The sequence below is a fragment of the Apteryx rowi genome, unplaced genomic scaffold, assembly GCF_003343035.1.
Source record: "Apteryx rowi isolate R43461 unplaced genomic scaffold, aptRow1 scaffold_816, whole genome shotgun sequence".
Lineage (NCBI taxonomy): Eukaryota > Metazoa > Chordata > Aves > Apterygiformes > Apterygidae > Apteryx > Apteryx rowi.
Window position 1 is genome coordinate 95,892 of NW_020451112.1, and position 19,168 is coordinate 115,059.

The 19,168-nt window shown below is 38.4% G+C and overlaps 1 protein-coding gene across 1 annotated transcript in view; it reads left to right on the plus strand.

The window, feature by feature from the left end:
* INPP4B (inositol polyphosphate-4-phosphatase type II B) overlaps positions 1-19,168 on the plus strand; it is a 284,394-nt gene that overhangs the window by 78,474 nt on the left and 186,752 nt on the right. Inside the window, exons 3-4 of the mRNA XM_026089466.1 lie at positions 7,089-7,313; positions 9,063-9,107. Coding sequence (XP_025945251.1) covers positions 7,089-7,313; positions 9,063-9,107 — 270 coding nt within the window. The remainder of the gene's footprint in view (positions 1-7,088; positions 7,314-9,062; positions 9,108-19,168) is intronic.

A 19,168-nucleotide genomic window follows, 5' to 3' on the forward strand; every position in this document is an offset into this window, starting at 1 on the left:
CTGGTGTTCTGGTGTTCTGGTGTTCTGGTGTTCTGGTTTTTTTTGACTCTTGAGATATTATTGTTGTGTTTAAATATTTGTGTGGTCTGCCTGGCTTTTAATGGTATTTAATGAAAAGGGAGAAGGTATCTGGCATGTGTGAAAACCTGCTGGTATTAAAAGAAACAAAGTATTGTGCTGTGGTAATCAACCTGAAGAAACAAAGTTATGTATCATGCTATATTCATTTCAGATACCTCTGGCTCTTTGAGCTTCTGTAGGGACTTACATAAGTTGCCATTATAATCTCCATTTAAATTCATTCTAGCATTGGAAAAAAAAAATACACTGAAGATTAAAAAAAAAAAATTCTTTATCTTTGACTGAAGATTTAACTTTCAAAGGAAGATTAGCACAGCATCATCAGTAACCATGGGATGATTTCATCACTACTAATTTGAACATGAAATGCATCAGCATATAGAATTCAGTCAGCTTTGTGAATTAAAAGCCTCTGATGTCTGTATTAGAAATATCCTGCGGATATAATTTACGTATCAAAGATTTCATTCTACTTTTGTTACAGCATATGGTGGTTAGCTGTGATGGTGCTTTATATTTTGGAGTGACGGTGCCTCATTGATATTCCCAACCATTTTCCACTGCTGAGGTAGYGATTCGGAATTACTGTTTGCTAGTAAACATGAAAAGGGAGAGAACCTTTAACTGCTTTGAACTCTCTTACTTCATATATTGGCACGGGGGGGAAAAGTGATCCTCTAGGAAAGGGTTGGTTGTCACTTGAAATCATGGATATTAAGCATGTGCTTTGTACATGTTTTTTTATTTAAATGCTGTCAATGATTTTCTTTTTTTTGTGATGTTCAGTATGATTTTATGCTTATAACTCTCATTAATGAAAATAAAGCAAACCAAATGCCTGACACAGCTTATCAGCCTTTCTGTCACTTTTACCTGTCTAGTAAAAATAAAGTCTGTGTAAGATATTATTTTTAAACTTACAATCAGGTGCATATTTAAAAATAAAACAAAATTCTTGTTAAAAATTTCTTAGTGATGTTCCTCTTTGATATTTCAGTTATTAAATTAGTTGTAGAAAAGAGAGACACCTGTTACAGTTAAATTGGGATAGAAAATAAGTGTTATTACAAGAGCTTTGGAAAACGGGTTATTTGAGGGTGATAGAACTAACACTAAAAGACATTTGCGTGCTTCAAATAGCTGGGTTACAGTGGAAAAGGCTGTCCAGTGCCTTTGGGGGTATCTCCATGTTGTGCTGTTTCCGTATTTGATAGCGGTTCTCTCTGAGCAGGGATGTTGTGAATTCGTTATTTGAACTGCAGAAGTCCTACGGGATGGTGTGTTTATATGCTAGCTAAGTGCTAAGCCACTCTCCATCATCTTGGAAAGGTCATGGAGAACAGGAGAGGTGCCCGAGGACTGGAAGAAAGCCAATGTCACCCCAGTCTTCAAAAAGGGCAAGAAGGAGGACCCAGGGAACTACAGGCCAGTCAGCCTCACCTCCATCCCTGGAAAGGTGATGGAGCAGCTCATCCTGGAAGCCATCTCCACGCATGTGGAGGAAAAGAAGGTGATCAGGAGTAGTCAGCATGGCTTCACCAAGGGGAAATCATGCTTAACCAATCTGATAGCCTTCTATGATGGAATGACTGGCTGGGTAGATGAGGGGAGAGCAGTGGATGTTGTCTACCTAGACTTCAGCAAGGCTTTCGACACTGTCTCCCATAACATCCTCATAGACAAGCTCAGGAAGCGTGGGCTGGATGAGTGGACAGTGAGGTGGATTGAGAACTGGCTGAATGGCAGAGCTCAGAGAGTTGTGCTCAGTGGCACAGAGTCTAGTTGGAGGCCTGTAGCTAGCGGTGTCCCCCAGGGGTCAGTCCTGGGTCCAGTCTTGTTCAACTTCTTCATCAATGACCTGGATGAAGGCACAGAGTGCACCCTCAGCAAGTTTGCTGATGATACAAAACTGGGAGGAGTGGCCGATACACCAGAGGGCTGTGCTGCCATTCAGAGAGACCTGGACAGGCTGGAGAGGTGGGCAGAGAGGAACCTCATGAAATTCAACAAAGGGAAGTGCAGGGTCCTGCACCTGGGGARGAATAACCCCATGCAGCAGTACAGGTTGGGGGTTGACCTGCTGGAAAGCAGCTCTGCTGAGAAGGACCTGGGAGTGCTGGTGGACACCAAGTTAAGTATGAGGCAGCAATGTGCCCTTGTGGCCAAGAAGGCCAATGGTATCCTGGGCTGCATCAGAAAGAGTGTTGCCAGCAGGTCGAGGGAAGTGATTCTCCCCCTCTACTCAGCCCTGGTGAGGCCCCATCTGGAGTACTGCGTCCAGTTCTGGGCTCCCCAGTACAAGAGGGATGTGGCACTACTGGAGCAAGTCCAGCGAAGGGCCACAAAGATGATTAGGGGACTGGAGCATCTCTCTTATGAGGAAAGGCTGAGAGAGCTTGGCCTGTTTAGCTTGGAGAAGAGAAGGCTGAGAGGAGATCTTATCAACGTGTACAAGTATGTGAAGGGAGGGTGTCGAGAGGATGGGACCAGACTCTTTTCAGTGGTGCCGAGCGACAGGACGCGAGGCAATGGGCACAAACTGAAACACAGACACTTCCATCTTAACATGAGGAAAACCTTTTTCACTGTGAGGGTGACAGAGCACTGGAACAGGTTGCCCCGAGAGGTGGTGGAGTCTCCTTCTCTGGAGATATTCAAAATGCGCCTGGATGCAATCCTGTGCAATGTGCTCTAGGTGACCCTGCTTGAGCAGGGGGGTTGGACTAGATGATCTCCAGAGGTCCCTTCCAACCTCTGTGATTCTGTGGGAGGAAGTCTGAGATCAAACTGCAGTTAAAAGAATTGCTGGTGAGTGAAATCCTAATCAGGATAGTGTAATCCCAGTCAATCCTAATCCCAAAGACATTATAAGCAGGCACGTGAGCTTTCCAGCGTCTGCTTCCTCAGCCCTTGCCCCTAGTGGGAGTCTCTAATACTGAAATACGGAGAAGCAGCGAGGTGGGCAACCAGTTTGAAAGGGAAGATAAACACTGGTTAGTGGGATATCTGCGTTTAAGAAGGTGTTTGAGGCAGTGCAGCCACTGGACCGCATTGGTTTTCCATAGTGGCAATGTGAGAGGTGTCTCTCTTGCTGTGCACTTTTTGCACAGAGCCGAGGGAAGTTAGTTGAATGTGGTTTTACACTGTGGAAGCTGGGCAGTTTCTGAGCTACAAAACTGTCCTTAAAAGTTCCAGGAACTGAATGGATATCTTGGGAAAAGTTGAGGACAAAGCTTTTTGTAATCTTAAATTAGATTGTGATTTTGATTAAATATGTGCAAATCATCTGCCAGGGTGAACACTACTAGGTTACTGTGGGTGACATCAATATACTAATATYTGGCCTCAAAATCTGCCCCTTTGTTTCTATTTTTTGAGTTTATGAAAGCTTTTGAAAGGTCCTGGATTGAGTCCTGTAGCTAGACAAGCCTTTCACAGATCAAGAAGAAAAAAAGATAAATATAGAATTGCATAACATTTTGCTTTGACCTTAGTGTTAGTAAGTTAAACATTTGTTTTGAAGGGTTACTCTTTTGTTTTGCCAAAGAAAAACAACRAACTCTGAGAGAAAACCATTGTGTTTAGTTGCGTGGAGGAAGGTTTCTTCCTTGAGTTTATGCCACTGAACCTGGACATCTGGCATCACAGAGGCTGTCCAACGCTGAGTTTAAAATTACTGCTCTGCTATTGTAGATTTCCAAGTAGATGGAAAATTCTCTTAGTATTTTATGTTCTTAAAACTTACATGTTGCCTTAGTCAAAGATTGTGTCATAACATTAAAACTAGGAATGTGTACCGGGTGGAGAACAACTGGTCTCACTGAAGTCAATAGCAAATGTTTTCTAAAGGCCAGGATTCTGTCCAAAGTTTATGCTATCTCATGTCAGCAATAACAAAGCATAATGCAAGACGCCTATGTACTTGTATTTAATAGAGTAACTCCTTAATTGTAAAGTATGAAGTATTTTTGCTCACTCATGAAATACTTCTGTGTTTAGGACATTTTGATGCAAATATAATTTTGCTAATACGCCCACTACTCATTTGAGGGCTTCATTGCATCGAAGGGTTTGTAAATATACGCTTTTATTTTCAGGAAGACTTGTCTCAGCTAAGATTTATCTTTGTACTGAAACTCAAAATTAAGTATCTGAGTGTGATAGGTTTATTATTTACATATGAGTTAAAATAATAGTTAACATGACCAGTTTGGGAGAAGAAAGCAAAGATGATTGTTCTATAAATAAAATGGTGCTCCTTTATTGCAACAGATATTTTTGCTGTTGTGCAACTTTGCTGTAATCCAAACTCATACTGCAAGATTTCATTCTGAAAATGTTTAACACAGAATTTGTATTTCTTTTAGTATGTGAATTTGTTGTATGTAAATATTGCATGCATTGAAACAGTATGTGAAATATATAACTTAACCAACTGTTCAATCTGCACAATAAAACCTTTTTCCTGTTTGCAGTGATGAATATTTTCCAGATATTTTCAGATGCTTTTCRGAATTTTTAAGTCACTTGTCTGAATACTCCAAAGATCTCAATATAGCATACTGTAGTGTTTTGAAGTGATAGTTTAGAATGAATTTCCAAATCTCAATACTGGCACCTGTTAGACCAGAATACACTGAATTATACCCACTCCCACTGCATTTCACTATCCATTTTAGGCTCCATGCATACTAAGTGATTCAGTATGCTTTTTGTGCTTGATGGTCTAATTTCCACAGTTAAGAGGTAAATATAAATAGCATGATTTCAATTGCAAAACATTGATTTCCTCCTGAAGCAGATGTTTTTTCATCTAGCTAGTGGTAGAATATTTCAAGGTAGGATCACTGTTCCTGTTCACATTTAAAATAAAGAGAAAAAAAGAAAAGAATATTTTGATTAAATTTGTCTTTTGGTTGTAAAATGTTGGTTTGTTTTTCTCAGTCTTTCCTTAGCAAAGGTATCTTGGATRTCAAAACTGCTTCTGTTAAAATTCTCTGTACTTCTAAAGACAGAGTTAATTTCATATGGGGTCTTGCATATATATAAATATTTAACCCGTTTTCGATGGTTAATTCTGATGCTTAATGTTGGCTGACTGCATGTCCTCACCCCCCCCTTTTTTTTTTTAAATATGGGTAGTGCTAAAATAAAATGAATACAAAATTCTGAATCGGGGTCAGTGGCAGAAGGGAGTAGACAAATGTGCTGTTGCAGCTCTTACTGAAGCATTAAAAAGTTATCAAGTCTTTTAATTACAAGTCCTCTTGAAGTTTACTGCCCCCATGGCTCAGCTGCAATTGTAGATCGCATGAGAACTTGTAGCTAAAATTTCTATGTCTATAAATTAATTTGTCACAAACAATAAAGGCCAGTTTGTTCAGTTTTGGTCCCACAAGGTAAGTATCTATTTTGTGTATAAGTAAGGATCTGATGAACATCTCAGTTCCCTCAGATTTCGAATATTCTTGTCACCAAATAGCTGAATACCTTCTTTTCCAAACTGAGCCAAGGTCAGAGGCAAGAGTTGGACTCCTTACTAGCACTTCATAAATTAACTGTGAAGTCAGAAGGATGTTGCCCCACCTTCTGCTCTCCTTCCCCTCATTCCTCACCAATTTAAGAGTCCAGCTGCTCTTTGAAATCTTAGTTAGAACTGGTATTAGCAGCTGCAGCCATGTGTTTGGATTTCCTTAGATCCACCCCAGACAGAAAACTCTGTCCTACCTCTGCTGGGATCTGTGCCAACACAGTTTTAGGAGACTTCCAGACTTGAGGTTTGGCTCTTTTGTCCCCCTTACAATTAACAGTGCTTTTATTGTTAAGTGGCAGATGCTCAGTTTATGAAGTGCAAACCAGTTTAGAATAACATATGTGGATAAGTGCCCAAGGTTAGATGCTCAAGCCAGGAAAAGGGAGTTTAAATTCACTTTGTATTGAGAAAAGCTTTTCTTTGTTGTTTGCATTTTTAAAGTAAATATGAAAGCATTTAAGTGTTCTGTTTTATCCAGCAATATGATCTACAGCTTTTTTTTTTAGGGTCAAAATGATTTTGATGTCCAACTAAATATTTCCCACCTTATTAATAGAATACAGATGTTTAGGGAGTTTGTTTCTAAATAAGTCAGTAACTTCATTCAAAGAATCATTGATTTTATTTATTTTTTCTTTCTTTCCCAGTTTTTTGTTCTTTGTGTGTATCACACTAAATGTCACAGTGAATTTGTAACTCTGTGGGGCTGTCTATACCGCAGAATTTTAAATGCCTAAGAGTGTATTAGTTTGGGTTCCTTGCCCTGTGCTAATTCTAATCAAATGTCTGACCCGTTCTACTACCTGCATTCCCTTGGGACCTTGGGAGCCTCAGCTTTTATTTCCTTTTATTTTGTTGTTCTTCTTCTTAGAAAATTTGATCATTGAGCAATTAGGCTTTCGTTAGACAGAACAGCAAAAGAGCCGTGGATAGTAAAGAGGTCAGAAGCTCCCATGTACAACCTGTTTGGTGTTCACGGAGGAGCTGTGTCATGCTAAACTATCTCCACGTACTGATGAGCAGTGTTCTGGTGAGGATGGATGAGAGGCTGAGCATAAAGGGCAGTGCTAACAGAAGAAATGATGGTCACGTTCATTTTGATGAATGCCACTGTCTCTCTGTCAGAAGCATGTCTGCTGCCCCTGCTAAATCAGATTCCAGTTTAAGTTAGCAGTTCTGATAGCTACCTGCTAAGCTGCACAATCTGTATGAAAAAAGAATTTCCTGTTTCAGTGTGATCCTGCCACCTAGTTTAGCGATATGTTTATTGCTTTTGGGACTAGTCTGTAGTGTAGGCTTAGTAGTGCACTGAAGGGGAAAGGGCAGGGGGTTGATTCAAGAGGTAGACGAGGTGCCCGGTTCTATGAAGAAATAAGATATGTGGTGGTTTTAGTTGTATGTGACATCAGTCTTGTCATGATCTCCCCTCTGTATCTGAGTTCCTAAAAAGTGTGTTAATGTTCTCTGAGTGCAGAGTTTCAGAGCAGAGAACCGGATCTTTACCTTGAAGCTGCATCAAAGCCAGATTGTGAATTTTGGGCTGTGGCACTTGGAGAAGCAAACTCGGAAGGTTTGCGGAATAAAATTCAGCAGCTCCGGAGGCTGATCATGGAAATCAAAGAGGAGAGATCATCAGATGAAGCACGGCAGTTTGTCCCTTCATCGCAAGTAGACAGCCTAGGAGAGCCGCAGTTTACAAGTAAGTGCCTGTACTCTTGTTTTATGTGCAGTACAATAAAAATGCCCCAGAATCTGTAAGTGGCACAGGCAGTGTCACACACAGGATATATAATGCAGTTTGAATTGTTGATTGACAATGCACTGTAGTAGAGGAAGCAAACTGATGAAGATTATCTTTAAATATCATTACTTGATATATTTAGATTTATGCAAATAGTCCCCTTCAGGGGAACAAATGTGTGATTACGATGTTTCTGACTTCTTTTTTTCCCACTCATCTGTTTTTTTTGTGAGCTTTAGAAATTGTTCAGTTCTAAATATCCTTCTCTTCTTTTGTGACCTGTATGAACATATGGGCTACTGCTTAAAATATAGCCTGATAACTTTGATAAATTTATGAAGGAAGCTTTAGTGGTACCTAAGTTAGGATCACAGAATTGTTCTTTGTGATATAAAAGCACTCTGGGAATTTGAAAGCACCTAACCATATGTTGAGTCATGTTTGCTGTGCTAGAGTCTGTGCTGTGCAGTATTGTTATGCACTGCACTTCAGTTGCCCAGTTACTTAATCAAATCTGTATTGAGCATACTCATAAAAACCATAAATGTGTTGCAGACCAATATGCTGACACTGTTAGTGGCAAGATTCAACTCTGAGAAATTTGTGGTCAGAGAAATTGCTATAACTCTATTGAAAAAGAAAAAAATCTTATTTGTTATTTTCTACTGACCAAGGCCTTTCTAAGCTGTAATTTTCCAGGTCAGATTTGAATTATTAGCGATAGTAATGAGAACAATGTGAAACCAGACCTATTCTGCAACAACATGTTTTTATAGAGCATGAACATCTATAAATTATTTTTTGAATTTGTAACAAAAAACTTGCCTTCTAGTTTATATGCCAGCTCAGTCCTTTCTGTCTGACCAATTTCTTCAGCAGATACTTGGTAATAATGTTCACTGGAGGCAATACATAAACGTCAACATAAGACAATTTCATTTCTGAAAGGTTCATCCATATAGTTGTTATCCAGTTACTTCCTGTGGAGGTTGAACAACTCAATATTATTTAACTGCCCTTCCTATGTTTCTCTTATTGGCTAGTCTTGCAGTTCTGTTTGCCCCTATACCCTAGGGCAATAACAGTATAATGCCCTTTGCAGTGAAATATTCACTATTCGAGCATAATTCAGAAATGGAAGGAGTTACAGTCTACATGTTTTTCTGAGTWTCTGAGAAAAGGAATTTCCTTTCCCATGTGCTTTTTCTGATTAAAAAATTGTTGTTGCGGTTTGATGATTTATATGCATATCAATAACACAGTGATATGTTTTACTATATTAACCTGATTTATATACTTTCATAAAGCATACTTTTTGTTTCCTTTTTAATGTGATGACATATCCATTTAAAATGAGTCATTAGAGTTGATATTTTTGTGACAGATATGTAGATGGTTGTTCTGATTGAAAATCTTAAACTACACATCCATGAGAGTTTCTTTTTTTCCTAGTTTCCTTTCCTAGCAACAAGTAGCTTTAAAAAAAAAAAAAAAAAGTCGTCTTCAAAACTGTTTTGTTTTCAGATAAGCGTTTTGTGAAAAGATCTCTTTCACTGTGAATTTTTAAAGTTAAATGATACTTCACCAGTAATAGCAGGTAGTTATCAATGTATGAATTAGGCACATTAAACTTCTTAGTACATATTAAAAAGCTAGATATTGAAATCAAATTATTTCTAATTAGTTTTTTTTTCTTAATGTTAAAAGGTATTCAGAGAATTGCAAATGAGCCAAAGCTGGAGTTCAATCTTGGTAAGATATAACTTTGACTTCTCTTTTCAATGAATTGCAATGGGGGTGAAGAGTTTATGTGTGTAATGCTGAAAAATATAGCATAATATCTTTTAAAAATGAAATAAAAAACCCTGATGCCTTTGTGTAGGAGACACTGTGCATGTGTCTTTGTAATACTGGCTTTAGATTCTTGACTGGTTGAAATTGCTAAACATGTGTTGAGTTCTATAATGCTATGCTGGTTTACCATGCTGAAAACCTGCCCATTAGCTTTATATGGATATTGTTTATGAAATACTATTGATTTGGGGGCCAAGAGATTTAAAGTAACTTTTTAGAAACCATATCTTATTCAGAGAGAAGCACTGTCAGTTTAGAGTATATATGTTTTTTTTGAAAGTGTTGATTATTGCTTTATGGAGAAAAGTTGATATAAACATTCACCTGATTTTCTCTTTATTCTATTGCATTCTACTGGGTCAGAGAACTGTGTTTCAGGAGATGCTCTGTCAGTTCAAGCCACCCTCTATTCAGAGGTATACAGTATGATTACGATTGCTCAGTAGGTCAAGCAAGCTAATTTGAGTGACTGTGGGTTTTGTAATGCAAGATAAAGATGAACTGAAAAATTAATTGCCTGTCTTACAATTAACTAGATATGCAGTAAAAGAAGGTGTCTAAATTATTTCTTTCCTTTTTTTTTTTTTCTTTCACTCCCTGTTTTGGAGTCTGGTAGAGCCAGCTTATTAAATTAAATAGCTTTTCGGTTGATATTTTTGTTACCTCTTCATTTTCCCAGTGGAGAAAATCATTAAARACAAAAGAGAATAAATCAGTTTATTGAAGTTAAAGGTGCACAATATTTGCAGCCTAAACAGTGTGTCATTTAGAAAGGAAAAATGTCAACTGCCATTGCACTTTGAGTGCAAAAACTTTTATTTGAATCTTTCTAAAGATTAAGTGAAATTATTGTTTGCTTTAGAAGTGCTAACTACAGTAATTTCATATTGGAAATCAAAATAATAGCTAGCTTTGGTTGTTTAATCCCTACTACTGTGTACAGTAAAATTTCACAGTTGCAAGTAATGTATCTCTTGAAATCGCTGAAGCTGTATATGTTCTAAAATAATACTCGTCCAACTTGGTGTGACTTTTGCATTCAAATAACCTGTTAATGTGTATCTCATTATATAGCTGTACAGTGAGAAATTTTTAGTCAGTGCTATTCAGTTTCTTTCTGACATATTTACTGTGATAGAAATAACATAGTCAATATGCTTTAAAATATCTATTGCAAAGATTCAAGAGGAAAKTAAAAAAAATCCTCTGCAGAAAATGGGGCAAAAAATGTTCTACTACTTCCAGATTATGACTTCTGCTAAATAAGTACTGCCCCACTCTAAGTGGGCAGGAATGTTCTTCTGTACCAGTGAATGTGTTTAATTGTGCAGCTGTGCGCGTGCATGAGTGGGGTTTTTTTGTTTTTTCTTTTGATATAATCCCCTGCTCACCAGACTCCACTGTTTGAAGAATTTAGATGACGGCTAAACAAACYTCCCTCGGCAAAGCCCCCAAATACAGCCAACAAAATGCCATCAGTGACCTGGCTGCAGGCACTCTCGCGCTGCCCCTTCTGTTGGGGGAGCCTGTCTCCTCGTCCGCTCCTTTGAACTGGGCTCCGGTTGGCTCTGGCGCTGCTGTAACCAGGCTGCTTTAAAAGCTGATACCCTGAAGCTGTGTCCTTGGGGGCAGATACAAGCCTATCTGATAAAATCATTTTTTAGATTCCCCTAACTATATCAGGGTTGCCTTACCTGTATGGCTTTAAAATTAGATGGTTATAGTAGTACAACAACTTTGAAGAACAGCTGTCTGTGTAGCGACTACTTCTGCTTAAGTTTTGTAATAGTTGGCACAGAAAAATGGCCTGGTTCTCTGTCAGTACTAGATACAATTACCAAGATATAGTAATGGTTAGGGACCAGTCTGTCTCATGCCTTTTTGTAGGTGAAGYGACTGTAGTATTGGGGCATGGCTGATATGTTGCTGTGCTCCAGTGATACCAGTCTCCCAGACTGACCCTGGTGAAGGGTGAGAGAGGGAGGAAGGTGTTGTAGACAGTGACTGCAAATCAGATGAGCCATATTTTGGGGTCAGCTGCTCTCGGTGATCAGTGCACCCCGGTGGGTAAAAGTGTAAAGATGCTGTAAAACCACTTTCAGACTTGTCTGGGCAGAGCTCTGTTAGGTGTTCGCCTGTGGTGTCTGTATTTATGGTTGGCGTTTCATTGTTTCTAGTGGGAATTGATGTTCTGTGGACTCTTTTGCAGTGTTATCTGTGGAGGGTCATGACAGGGTTAAACTGGTGGAAAGTTACAAGCAGCAAAGCGTATGGGAAAGGAGAAGCAAGTAGCAAGGTACAAGGCATGATCTCTGCGTGATCAGTGTGATGACTGGCTAGCTTGTGCAGGAACAGGAGCGTGATCAGCACGGTGATTGGCTTAGCGAAGTGTATCTGTGATGTGAACAGTATATATCTGTAAAACCGCTGAAGCAGCAAACTTCTCAGTATAAATATGCTCAGAAACAAATAATAAGCATCTCAAGATGCTTCACCTCTTGAGTCCGTGCCTTCATTCGCTACAGTTATCGATTGAGTCATTGCAGCTCTGTGACTAATTGTATAAATTTAATTCTGCTATCCAGGTAACAAATAAGAGTAACAGTGTAAATCTTTTGCTTTTGACTGGTATTCCTGGCCTATGCCATATGTCAGGGATATTTGACAGGATAGATAACCTTGCAAAGCTGATTCTTAGTGACATGCTCCTAAAATAGTACCTAACACTTAAGCAAAATGCACTTACATCAGAGGAATCCCCCTGAAGTGAGTGGTCGGTCCATGGAAGACTTCAGCTGATCAACAGCAGGCATCCTTCTTCCCATCCTGTGAGCTTACGCATACCAATATCTCCCAGCTCCGGCTGCTCACCACCAATATGCTGTTCATACATGTGCATATGCACGTGCCCACGGCAGCCGCCTTGCCTTGCGCTGATGAGTGTGCTGGGAATGGTGTAACTGGCTTTGGCCCAGCTGGCCCACTACCACCTCTCTGGCGAGGGCAGCTGGCATGTGCTCTGCATGCTCTTCCCCCAGCTGGTTGTTCAGTGGGTGGAAAGGGACGCTCGTCCTGCCCGGCCAGCCCTTTGGGAGGCCCACAGTGCCTCGCGCGCCCAGTGAGCCACGGGGCTGCCCTTTGGCAGGCTGCTCGGCTGAGCTCATCTTTTGAAGGCTTGGTTTACATCAGATAAGACTCTGAGTCATTCTGTCCAATATCCATATTGAAACAGCGTAAGCTGTGTTAATTTTAATAGTAAGTAAGTAATTAAAAATAAGTGACTTCAGCCCTATGTTAAGTAGTAACATAATGTTAACATATGAGCCCTAACAAGGATTTGTAATAACTGTTCATGCATGAGTGCTGTGTGTGAAGGAGTCTAAGCACCTTTTATTTACTGTGGGTAACAGAGTACATGCTAACACTTGCAGTGATACAACTAATGTGTTGAAAGTTCATACACTGGTCTGCCTCTCAGTAACTTGTTTGTTTTCCTATAATAGTCTGCTTAAATGTTAGTGAAGTATGTGTAAAGTATTTCTAAGGAGATTTGAGCTAATACAACAGAATTTCTTAGTTCTAGGGAAGCCAACATTAATTCCTAATTTATGTTTGTAAGTATAAACTGTAACATCTAAGCAGTGTTCACAGTTGCAATAAACCTACTAAAGAGAGAGAAAGGAAGAAAGTACACAGCTTTTGTCTATGAGGAAGGAATGTGAAACAGCAAATCTGCAGAGTGAAGCATTTCATGTTGACAGCCTTGTGTCCATGCTATATGCACTTCAGGGATTTCTAACTCTGGGTTTCTCTTGCTCATCCTGTGGAGTGAGTATCACGAGCAGTCACAGTACATTAGGTGCACACACTCCTGGAATACATTTTTGGTTTAGCTACATCCGAAGAGGGTCCAGTTTGTACCCTTCAAGGGCTCTGTGTGAGGCAAAGCAAGGCATGGTCAGCTGGGGTGATGAGATTTGCTGCAGGAGCGCGCACTGTTGCAAGGTGGACCTGCCTACCCTGGGTCACCAAATCGTGCATCACTGTAGGTGCTGTTCAGCTTGATTAGGCTTGTCTTTGGCATTTAGAATTTGGAAGTCAAATCCAACAGTAAATTTGTAATAAGCTATAAAACTGGTCTCTAGACCAGGAATCATGGCTTATACCTGTAACTTTGTTCATATAATATTATTTATATGACGTGTGTTAGTTAACTAGAAATTGGACTCAAAAATAATATTATAAATTTATGTATGCAAATAAACATTTGCTTATATCAGTTAATATATACATGTTTTTAACTGTAAAAATTTACTCTGCAGCTGTCACCATGTAATTATACTTTACAGCTCTTTTGTCATTAGTGTTTAGTTGAACAATAAATAGATTTCATAAATGGAATTCACCAGTAACTAAAATAGAATATAGCTTTTCAGTATTATTTGGGTACTGCCTAATTTACCAGACTTATTTAGGGACAGTATACCTAAATGCTCATCTCATGTGTTTGAAGTTCTGATAACTACATTTTGAAATAATGTAAGTCTTGCTAAAGATTTGTATTCTGGTATGGTAGCTAACTTGCTGCATTCTGTATCCATAACACTCTGGAAATTGTTTTCTTTATAAAACGTGAAAAAAATCAGTGATTTTCTGGGGAGATATTTACCCTGATAAAAACTCTTCTTTGACTTTAGGAGGTCAAAGTTTTTCACAGTTCAGATAACTTAGTAATAAACATATTTTTTGTGATGAATTATAGCTTTCCACCACAATACATTCAGCATTCTCTGGAGTGGACTTGATTTTATTAATGTTCCTTACTTCAGAGTCAGAGCTTCCTTTAGACTCAGTCTTTTGATTTTTATATTCCCAAGGACTCTTTGGAAATATGGCTATTTTTGAAGCTTGTAACTGTTGGGAAGTTTTAATTTTCAAACTTTATTCCATTGCTTGGCTTTTCAGGTCATTCTCTTCCATTCTGTGTGCTCTTTCAGGAAGCACCAGGAGGCAGAGAAGTAGCAGCACATGCCATTCTGTGCAGGGTGATGAGTGGAGGGGAAGAACAGAGCAAAGCGAGAATGAACAGATCCCAGACCTAAATAACCAACTGATCCAACAAACCCCGAAGCTGATAAGAATTTTTCCCATGACTTTGAAATGCATAGGGTCAGCTCTTCTAGAGATGTTTCTTTTGGGTTTACTATTTTTGGTTGGCCTAGCCTCTGAGTCCCAGAGTTGACTAAATGTGGTGTAGGCTCATGACTTCACATGTATTTCAGTGTAATTGCTTTGTGAAATGTGAATTTTGCTGAAGTATTGTTTAATAGTTAAGGGAAATAAATTACATTATGCATAGAGGTGCACTTTATTGTGAAGTTTTCAAGAGCTTGAATCTCTAAAGCTATTTGCATTCACTTGAAGGTGAACTGATAAAGCAGTGTAAGAAAACTCAACTGGAAAAATGAGAGAGTTGGGGCAGAAGGCTCAATAGGCAGTGAAAGTGCTCAGGGATGAGCTCAGTAGTGAATATGATGTTAACATGGAAGAATATATTTCAAAAATAAGGTCTAAAAGGAAAGTTTGTTACCTCTTCAATATCCAGTGGATATTTTGGTACATTTCAGTGTCTCTTGAATTTCTCTAATTGGTCGGAGGCATGAAGGCACTATGACTGAGAGCAAAATATATCACAGTTAGGGTGTAGTGTAATAATCTAGATGTATAGAAAGTAATGCCTCAGCACATGTTGTAAACATACTCAGACACTCATATTAGTGAGAGTATCTGTCTAGCATCTCTGAAAATTTTCGGTCTCTTGGAAGGTATATCAGGACACTGAAATTAGATGGGCTGTCTTATTGTTGCATAACCTCTAGTTACTTTTCAAAGGATAGAATAATGTAAATCTTGCACAGCTATGTCCTTTTTCAAAATTTGATTGAATAGTGCACAATCACAGCACCCTTAATGAGTGAAGAGTTGATAGGTTTAAAACTTAAGAGTTCTGGGGCACTTGTTTTTCCATTTTCCCAAGTAGTGGGTTGATGCAAGAGCTGTTTACCTGTAAATGCAGAAGGTTTTGTTTTTTTCCCACTGTCATGTTTTTTTTCAGAGTAATATTGTGATGGTGCTCCTTGGAGAGGTCATGAAGCAGATTTAACTGCACACTAAACCTAAATGATACACTGATGTTGCTTGAAGACCTTGGCTAAGTGATTTTTTCCAATTTTGAAATGTAATTTGGAGCATTTTCAGCAGCAACTGTTGCTATAAGAGTGATAAGCAAAAATACTGTTTTTAACTGCATCAAAAAGTTGGAGTCAGACTCCTGATTTTAGCGGAACTTTTCTATCTAATTTTTTTTCTTCTACCTCATATGTTAAGAGTTGAGTGAATAATTGATACTTTGTTGTTTTAGATGAATTAACATTTTAAAAAAAATCATACTTCTAAGTAAATGCAAAAAGAAAAGCGATCACCTCTCTCTGTGAATCAAACTGGAAGTGTTGCTGTGTGCCTTGTGATGTTTATTCCCCTTGAAAATTAAATGTTGGCCACATTGTGAACAAAAACCGCAAAAAAGTGATTTGAGGATGGATTTGCCGAGACTCCATGTCCTTCTTTTATCCTCCTCTCCTCCCATCATACTTTAGCTTTTGAGAAGGCTTTTGGGGTTCTGTCATAGCCATTGCCAAACTGAAAGTAACTGCTTTTTTAAAGATATCTTTCTGAAGCTCTGCTCCTCCATCATTGTGCACATCTTCAGAAGAAAAGCAACCTCCTTAATTTTATATACTGCACACCCTGCCAGAGAAAAGGACTTGCTTGCCTCCGTGGTGTGGCCAAAACTATCTGAACCTTACCAGATTCTTCAGGATGGCTTGGTTATTTTATGCCATTTTGGTGTTATGAGGTAATCATAAAGCTACTACTGAAGAAATAAAAGGTAAAGAAATATATTGGTGCGTTTTCCCTTTAAAATCTTACCTTCCTGTCTGAGTCTTGCATAGCTCTTCTGTTATGAGCATATTCATTCTCACTCTTGTGGAAGGTTATCCCATCCCAATGCCCTTCTAGTTTCTTGTGAATTCATTTGACAGTGCCAATCTGCATCCTCTACTTGCCTTCTTTCATATTATCTCTTTCTTTATATTTTTTTCCTCCCTTTAAGTGTAGTGTATTGTATCATCTTGATTCAGTAACCTGCAGTATTCGTTATACTTAAATTTTCTTCTAAGACTGTGTTCTCTATACAAATAATAAAAAAGAAAAAAACAAACCCAGACAGTATTTAAAAAAAAAAAAAAAGGAATCCTTTCAAAAACTCGTATCCTTCTTCAGTCTGCCAGGAATCCTGTTGTCTTGATTTCTGAGTACAGTAGAATTAGGCCAGATTTTCAAATCTGTATCTGTAGACACTACTGCAATTTCAGAAGTCTATCCTTTGATAACTTTAGAGTAGGGATTGTCTTCATTTGCGCTGGAGTCAGAGAGGAGCATGCTGTCAATCCTTAAATAGTAATTGTTCTAATTTTATTGCTGACTATGCAAAGACTCAAAAGTCCTCGGTAATGAGACTTTGGTCAGATTCTCTCCTCACGTGAGAAGCAGGCAGAATACTAACTGAACAGTTTCCAAAGAGATCTAATCCAAAATGATGCTGATGCTGAAATATTACTGTCATGTTCAGATGTGAAATAGCACACTTTCTGTGTAAGTATATATATTTATGCACATACACACATATTTACATATAAAAATTTTCTTTGACAGCCCATTTTATATCTAGTTTAGCATTACTCTTTTATTAACTATACGTTTACTTAGTGACTGTGTCAAGAAGTAATTATTGATAGAAGTAGTCAGAAAAGTACTTTCAACGTGTCAGCATCCATTGCTACTTAATGATAGATATTTAAGCAGCCCTGATTTGTGCAAATTCAAATTCAGCATAGGTTATAGAGATTAAAATTCTATATTACACCTTGCTGTGTAGCAGTTATTCACCAGGGCAGGCTTTTTATTGAGTGCAGGGGTGTTTATTTGCTCTGGAGTGGGTCAACGAATATGCTGAACCAGTAGGATGGAGTAGATCATACTGCTTCAGCATATTCCGCTATGATGGAGTAGAGAAGTCACAGGTATGCTAATACTAGTAATAAATAGGATGAAGAAGTTTTGGGGTATCAACATTAGTGAACTCAGGTGCATATCTTTTTCAGGCAATTTTCTTCCATTCTGTTCTATGAAGTGCCTTCTCTCTGGAAGCTCTTGCTTTTATGAATATTTTTCTTTGAAATACCAGGAAAAACTAGATTATGGTCTTTTAATGATGACAAATAAGTATAAATCAGAGCTGTGAATAAGGGAAACTTTTACTTTTAATCCAATAGAATAAGGACTTTACAGCAGTGACTCGCTCATGTTTTGATATAAATGGATGTCTAGGGATAAATTTGGAATAGCTAGGGCTAATCTGTTTAGAGAGGAGTTTGTACATATCTGAATTTGGAAAGCTGTTTAACAGTTGAAAGGGTTTTGTGGGATTTAACCATTCTAAGAGACAGAGTTTTATCAGAATAGTTCTGGAGTGATGCAACAGATAATGGGATTGAATTCTTTGAGAAATGTACAGATTCTGAAATCTTGGGAAGAGATGACAAATTGCTACGTTTACATGGCCAGGGAAAAAGGAGGAGAAGGATGAGAAAGATTTATTTTTCAAATCTTTAAATAAATAAATAAGATTGGTATGCTCCTCAGTAAAATCAGTTTCTTCTTGACATTGAAGATGATAGTTTGGTGCCTACTTCGCATTTTTCTCACAATTTATAAATGTTGATTCACATTTTCAAAAACGCTTATGTCCAAAATTTCCAAAGGGAAAGGTTACGTCTGTGTTGAAAACTATAATGAAAGGTGGAGCTGCCCCAACTACTTCAACAGCATAGATCTTAGTATGGGTTAATCTATCCTACTCCTAGCTTATAAGGATACTCATGTTGCTGTGCCTGAACTACTTCTAGTTTTTGAGCTAAAATATTTAAAGCACTTAGAAACCTTTATGTTAACTTGTAAGGCTTATTGAAAATTACTCCAGGAAAAGAATTTGAGTTACTTAGGAATTTATAGATATAGGTAGGCATTTGATGTGATTCTGTCAAAATCAGGCTATATCTTACTAATTTCTTGCTTAGGTATTAAAAAAAAAAAAAAATCAATGGGTGCCTAAATTTGTCCTTTAATATTTTTAGAAGATTTATGCTTCGTTTCTGAAATATGTTAGGTGTTTTAGTGAATGTGACACAAACTTTTAAAATGCTTTGATGTAATTGAAAACTTGTGTTTCCGGGGTATTTCTTTCCTAGTTCACAGATATGTAGGATTAAAGATCATTTCTTTAAGCTAAAGAGAAGTTATTTTTGGCACATGCTACTCTTCTTTTTTTCCCCCCCCTTCCTGCTTTTCCCAAACTTTGACTCATACACCTCCTACTGTGCATACTTTCTCGTTTGTCTTGCCAATCTATGTACTCTTTCCAGCTCAATTTCTGAAACTCACTCTCTCAAGTGACTCTCTTCATATCCCCTATTATGCCTTCAGTGTGGACTTCTTGGATCTCATGCAGTGTGACTTGTTTTTTTTTGTGCGTGGTCTATTACACCTTTAGCCTCTAGAGTGCTGCGATGGTGGAAGAAGGTGAGTGGGAGGGAGAGGAGTCTGCAGTTGGGTGGCTGAGCTGGCAAGAGGGTGACCATGACTGATGTAACAGCTCTCTGCTCTGCAGTGAGTTTTGTTAGGCAGCATCTCCCTGGGTGAGTCTGGCTTTCAGCCCACTCTCCCATCACAWGTCCTATACGTCCATGAGTACAGCTGTTTGCATGACTTGATGGTCAGGTAGTTGATACCTGATGAGTGAGATGTTCATGACTTGATACATGTCATTGATTGCTTTG